We start from the raw sequence: 7,411 nt of genomic DNA on the forward strand, positions 1-7,411 counted from the left end.
GAGGGTCGAACTGACCCAGACATATGAACAAATGAATGTTTATTGTTTCTTTTTCTGCGATACTAGCACTTCCAGTACTTTCCTACATCGCTTATTTTTGGTGAAATAGCAGCAATACAGTCAAAAATCTGAGCTACAAACAGCAGTTGATTTACTTTTTAGATTACTTTGATTTCCACGTTAGCACGTATATAACTTTTGCTGTTTATTTCGGCATATTGTTAACACATTTTATTTTGTCTTATGTAAGTTACTTTTATCAAATAATTATTAATAATAATTAATTAACAATTTATTAATAACAATAAATCAAGGCTATAGCTAATATAAATAATAAATATTACAATATTAAGTTTAAAGTTTGAAGATATAATTTCTTCGGCATTTAAAAAAATTTTATTCACAGATATATGAAAATGCAATAGTGGATGCATATAAATTAAAATGTATATCAAATTGACCCCGTGTCTATTTACGCCGAAAAAATTACGCGCCTATTTAAGGCTTAAGAATGGAATAAGAGCAAAATGTACCAAGAGGTTATCGTTATCGTCAATTTTTCAATTCCTTTACTTCCGATCATATTTCGTTGCATCTATTGCTCATTAAAGGAAAAGAAAGAAAATGGCAATGACATATTAATCTAAGGTAATATATTTGTGTCGGATAAAAATACGAACTGTATAACGTTGTGATGTAGTCGTATGAAAATGGCCGTTTTCGAATAAATTAATTTTTTATTACTATTTAAATCGCATTCCTTCATATTCCCATCGACGTAAAATAGATGTTCTGCACGATACCTGCCGAAATTCATCAGCATTATTCTCATCATATTGGTCGAACCTACTCGAACGATATTCTTCTCGAGGTAAACGCAAGGTTCAATCGATTATTATCCGCGGAAAACCAGACGAAGAGGCAAAATATTGTGAAATACTAATATAGGAACGGAACCTGGAGCATAGCAGGATCACGGAGCATAATGGCATAATAGTATAACTTTTTTCAGAGATATATAGCTGTGTAATTAAATGTTTTGCAATAATTACTGTTAGATTATGTCAGTTATTGCGTGCTGTTATCAGTTATCATGTTATTTTTAGATGAAAGATGATGCAAATTATTTAATGCGTCCGCTGTGATATGAAAGAAACTGAATTGCAGGTTTTTTATATATTTGCATAAGTTAAGCGATTATAAAATTCTGTTCTTTATTGTAAATATATTTATGTTACTAAAGTTTTTCTTATCACATTAATAAGGAATATGTGCAAATATCTGTGTAATGTTTTATATTATTTAATATGAACTTATACATTTCGGGACATAACGCAAAAAATGGTTTATCGCAAAGTTTTTGTTATAAAGTTTCTATATTTGTAGTCACTAAAACGAGTTTAGAACGATATATATGTCAACAAAATGAAAAGCAAAGTGACAAAGTAGTCGAAATTTCAAATATAAGTGCTTTTAAAACAATATTTAGGGAAGAAGAACAAGAAAAGAAGCTTTTGTGATTATGTAGTTAATACGGAACAAAGAATTTTTGGCCTAACTTCTGCAGAAATGCAGTTACTTCATACATATATTACATGTTCTAAATCACTTTTAAGAAGCTTTGAATGTTAATGTTAGGAAAATAAACAAATTTTATGAAACGTTCTATAAAGAAGTATAATGAGGTTAATGCTGCTAGGAAATAATGATTTAGTCCTCTTAAATTAATCTTTCACTATAAAACTTGTGTTTCTCTTACACTGTATAGTCCAAAGAATAGTTTAGTTTAAAACCAAGTTGATTAATTTATTTTTAATATGTTTAAAACTTGTTTAAAACCTTAGAGTTCGCTTTATGCCCCGAGCCCTTCTTTCTTTATTCATTGAGATACAGCGTACACGTATTTCAGAAAATAATTATTGGATAAGTTGTGGAGTTTTCTATTTATTGGTCAATCACAATTCGTCTGCTTCTTCGCAAACAGCAATCAAGCGCAAGTAGGCATCTTACCCGAGCAATTCGAACATCCCACATATGTGTTGCGCAGCAACTACAATCAGTGTGAGACTGGAAATGAGGACTATCATGCAGAAAAACATCGCGGAGATTATGTGTAACCGAATGAGGTTAATGTTTTGCTCCGGTGGGATTAAGTAATTGACTTTAAAGTAAAGCGTTCGGGGGCGGGACTCGTTCATAGGCGAAATAATATCAAGAATGTCCGGTACATATAAATGTACTACGTTTATCAAGAAACTTCCAGATAACTGAACTGAAAAATCCATGAGAAACTTAAATTTCGTAACAAAATATACATACATTATTTAACGAAATATGTAACAATTTAACATATTTTTAAATCTATATATATAATTTTCTTTCTTTCTAAGTCCTGTGCCTCTTTTCAGAAGTGTGGTGACCTCTCTCATATGCCTGTGGTGCGTACACTGATTATACACAGGCATATGGGCCCTACCAGTTTAACGACGGTTCCAAACAGCAAATTTTTAGAGAGGCGTTCATGGCAAAGATACTCTTGACAGGTTGCCACTTCTTTTCAAGAAGAGACACAGGCACAATATTTTTGGTTTTTGCAGGGATCGAACCCGTGACCGCTTGCATAGTAGACCAGTGCGCTGTCTGCTGCGCCACGCTCGTGCTCATATATATAATACGTGAGCCTTTTTTTTTTTTAACAGGGAGTATGTATAATTGTCAACTTCGGAAATTCGGCTTGACACAATAATATTATCGTGCGCAATGTAAAAGCTTGCTGATAATCTTTAATTAAAATATTAAAGAAAGAACATCGAAAAGTTTGCATTGACTATGAAAAATATGAGGAAGAATTTAAGAATAGTATTGAAAGAAAATTAATTCATTACAGTGAAACAATAGTCATCCTTAGGAAATATTAAACCAACTTAATTTATATGATACCGATTTTTTGAAGGCGTTTTAAAATTTGGATCATGAGAGTGAAATATTACTTATTGTTCATTGAAAGCGATATATTCGAAGGTTAATTATAAAGAAGGCGTCACTGGTTTTTATACACGGCACTGCAATCTCAATTTTATGAACAGAGGAGAAGATATAAAAGAAGCGCGCCTTTTTCTGTTGTAAGTAAGTCGAAATCTAGTTTTTCTCTTACGCATGAAATAAAACGATGTTACTCTCGAAATCTCTGCATATTTGTGCATGATTTTCACCTCATCGTTTGTCATTTGTAACTTCCAGTCTTCCCACATATGGTTGAACATTTCTTTAAGCTAAACGAAAGCGAAAGAATTTGTGAATGTGCGCGCGATAAATGTATTAAAAAATAGATTCGAAAGAAAACAGAAGTTATATAGATTACTCATAAAATAACTAATAATCGTCATTGACCATCATACTTTACCAATGTTCACCAATAACGCTGATAATATCTCTGTGTTGGAAAAAAACCGGTTTTTTGTCGAACGTGAAATAAATTCGATCCCAATAATTTGACTCAACGAACGTTTAGGTAAGTATATATATGTGGACTGAACTTACTTTGTCCATTTGTATAATATGAGTGTGTAAATGAATTAATGAACCCAGTACAGGTATGAGTATTGGTAACAAATCAACCAAGTAATCTATTGTAATCTCTGATGTAAGAATACTAGTCACCTGAAAAGAAAACGAAACACATTTTTTTTTAGGTTTTAATTAATTGGGAAAAGATACAGGAAATGGAAATTTTAGCAGATATAAATGTGCATAATTACGAAAACATTTAATTTTGATTACCTTATAACGTTGTCTTACAAATTCTGTATTACTGTATTCGTGAAAATAAATTTCATTGATTTTATTGGTTAAATATGTGTAAGAAACACTTGATTAAAATTATACATATATACATACATACATACATATATATATATATATATATATATATAAAACAAATCAAACACACACTTCTAGAATAAAATTCCACGAGTACCTCAACTAACATCGTTGACAGTTCCACGACAGTGATTAGGACTCTCATCACAAGAGCGTCCCTCGCCTTTTGATAAGGCCATAGTCCGCTAGCCATCAGGAAGAATCGGTTGAGCTTATAGTAACGCTCCTCGGGGTGTTCCATTTACTTCGAAGTACGCAGACAGACTGAACGCGGTCTGACACGTCGCAATCGTTCAAAGTTTCGTCTCGTTTATTCGACCGACCATTTGGTCAAGGTCCTCATAACTATTCATACCTGTCGTATTTTTTAGGTGCACCTTCGCGACATTACCGAGCGATATCATATCGAGGAAAAACGATTACATTTAAAGGGGGAAGTGAGAAAATTGTAAAGGCGTCGAGGGGATCGATCGGCATCGTACGTGTACATATTGCGAATAATAACATGAGAAAAGAAACATCCGCGGTGCGCAAACGGCAATTACTTACCTTCCGTTGCGCGATTACTTCACTGCTTCAACGAAACTGAGCAATTGGAGAAATACACACATTTGGGCCTTTTATTTCGTTCGATGGAATAGAATAATAGAAGAAAATCAGCATTTGAAAAAATACGGAGGCTTCTTAATTCACAGGATAAAATAGTAAATATGATGGTACAATAATCGACTAGATACATATCAGCAATGAGAGATGTGTATTCTACATCGCGTTTTTCGAATCAATGAACGGTTCCTCGATTCCTTTCCGAGCAGGCACGAGGTTCGTTTATGTTCTCTTGTGTCACGCTGTAATCTATCGCTGTGTACACTGAGAAGACTTAAAAATTTATATGTGAAATATCAGATCGATTTCACAGAAATTTCACAGGTAACATTTATTTAAATACTGCGGAATAAAGTTGTATTCCTAGCAATTAAACCAATTAATAAGAAAATTTAAGTACATTTCACAATACATTGTAAAATATGAATAAAATGTACATTCCGGCATCAAATTTATTTCTAAACAATAAATATAGCAGAAGATGTCACAAGAAACATTTATCTTGCAATATTTCAACGATTTTATAGAATTTCGATATTATTGGTTAGAAAAAATTTGAATGTGATGATGAAATATAAATTTTTGCGTTTTCTTATTAATTAGTTTATTTACTAGAAATAAAATTTTTTTTCGCAGTATTTGAATAAACATTTATTTCTGTGAAAGAAATCTTATATTTCACAAATAAATTTCAAATATTTCGCAAATAAATTGAAACATTTTTTTCCTCAATAAATTTTGATACACAATGCGAGTTGCAAAGTCATTTACGATGTCATTTGCTGGTCGATACTAAAACTATAATTGTGAACGGAATAGTACTAAATCGAGCGGACTACGGTATGCCGTTGCACGCGTTTCTGGGTGAATATCAACAAAGAAATTTATGTTCGAGTTTCTTAGCATTCGTGTATAATTTTACGAATTGTTTTATTGCTGGAACATTAATTGCATGAAACTTGAGCGATTTCGACCTCGCATTTGTGTGACATCTCTTTCACGTTTTTGCTAAATGTTCTACTACGTTATCACGTTCTAGAACGTATCAACGCACTGTGTTAATTTACAAAAATTGCGTGTTGAAAATCCGCGTTCGTTACATCTCGTATTCATATCATAGACATTTACTTGCCTGCGGAACGTGCCGTTGACTCTTCTCCCTCGTCGCGCAAAAAGGAGCATTCTACTTGTCGCTGAAACGTAAGAACATGTTCTCGCGTGTTCAGCACCGCTTTTACGCGCGACGGTTCTTATTTATAGATTTGTCTGATAAACATGCAATAGCTGACCGTTGTCTGAAGTATCTTTAGAAAACGGGGCATCCTTTACTGCTCAGTCGTCACGAACATTGCGCGTATCATGCGTCACGCGTTATTCACTTACCTTTCCTAAATTTGGGAAGGACATCACGTAAAACTTACAGGCTGTTAGGACGAGCGGCTGGAAGCATCGCCTCACTATTAATAGCATTGGCTTCTACTGTGCGAATGTTGCCTCGTACCACGCACTGTTGTATCTGTGCGTTGCGATTGTTATTTCGCGTGCGATCAAGACGAACGGTATAAACGATATAAATCATAGAAGAAATATCTAATTCGTCTGAGAAGAGAGTCGATTGAGTATCATTTATAAACATATAATTATTATGTCAAAAATATAATGTTATGTATCTTTATACAATAAATTTGACAAAATTTTACACAATACATTTCATAATTATGTCTAACTTAAAACTCTCGCATCGTGATTAGTAATTTCGATAATTGATATTTTCTGATAAAGAGCGTCGAATAATTATGTTTGTCAAGATATATTATACATACTTACACTTTGTCACATAAATTCGTGCTTTTGTCTATGATCTGTTGCCCCAAATAATTACATAGGGAGAGATACAACAATTGCACGGCAGCGAAACAGATGGATCTACTTGCTCGAGCTATGTCAGCGGAAATGGAAATTACCTGGAAGATCTCTTTTCGACATATCGGTTATGTTTCATCGGCACAATTCTGTTATCAACATACCTGCGTTAACGTTAAGCTAAGCACTATCACCATTCCAAGTAAGTCCAGTAGAAGCAGTAGAGTGTGAACGTGTTCGATTGTATCAACGAATCTTGCAATATGGAGAAGGTGATGTACATTAATAATCACGACATGATTTATAATTTACAGATATATAATTTACTCCCGGTTGTATAATTAAAATATCTAATGAGATGTGCGGCACTCCGCGTATATTTTCATTACTTGGACGTTGATGTAACGATAAAAAGAAACGCGCGTGTTAAATTTATTTAATAATAACGAGGCCTTCGTTGACTAAGAATGACCCGAGAGCGATCTGTATCGATCGGTTATTATTATGGATAATTTTTCTGCAATATTTCGCTGCATCACATAAATCACTCGTGAAAAAAAGAAAAGAAAAATAAACAGTGCTGCACTGATCTAACACGCGTGAGTCTGATAAAGTTACGAACTGTATGACGTTGCGATGCAGCCGTACGAAAACGACCGTGTTTATGTAAATTAATGTTTCCCTGTGGCTTAAATCGCATCCTGTCGTACTCTCATCGACGCAAAACAGGTGTTCTGCGCGATACCTGAAATTATCATCATCAGTTTTGCTCTTATTGTATCGGTCGGGCCCACTCGGACAATATTCCTCTCTCGATAAATCTAAGTAGAGTCAATCGATCAACATCTGCGAACTAGACGAAAAGTCAGAAAATTAATCATGCAAAAAATACTAATAGCTTTATTCGCCGAGTAAACGTATACGTATATTTGAGAGAATCATGGATGAGTTTTCTACTCATTGGTGGGCCATGATTCGCCTGTTTCTTCGCAAATAGTAATCAAGCGCAAAAAGCGCTACCTTACCCGAGCAATTCGCACATCCCGCAAACGTGTTGCGCGAC

The 7,411-nt window shown here is 33.9% G+C and overlaps 1 protein-coding gene across 1 annotated transcript; it reads right to left on the reverse strand.

Annotated features, from left to right (window-relative positions):
• Positions 1 to 2,248: 2,248 nt before the first annotated feature.
• LOC106740914 lies at positions 2,249 to 4,120 on the reverse strand. Its single transcript, XM_014612381.1, has 4 exons — positions 3,977 to 4,120; positions 3,541 to 3,660; positions 3,177 to 3,272; positions 2,249 to 2,272 (listed from the first exon to the last, which is right to left on the reverse strand). Exons 1-4 carry the CDS (start codon positions 4,118 to 4,120, stop codon positions 2,249 to 2,251), a joined length of 384 nt encoding a protein of 127 aa, XP_014467867.1.
• Positions 4,121 to 7,411: the final 3,291 nt, after the last annotated feature.

Source organism: Dinoponera quadriceps, unplaced genomic scaffold (assembly GCF_001313825.1).
Source record: "Dinoponera quadriceps isolate SergipeBrazil2010 unplaced genomic scaffold, ASM131382v1 scaffold169, whole genome shotgun sequence".
NCBI lineage: Eukaryota > Metazoa > Arthropoda > Insecta > Hymenoptera > Formicidae > Dinoponera > Dinoponera quadriceps.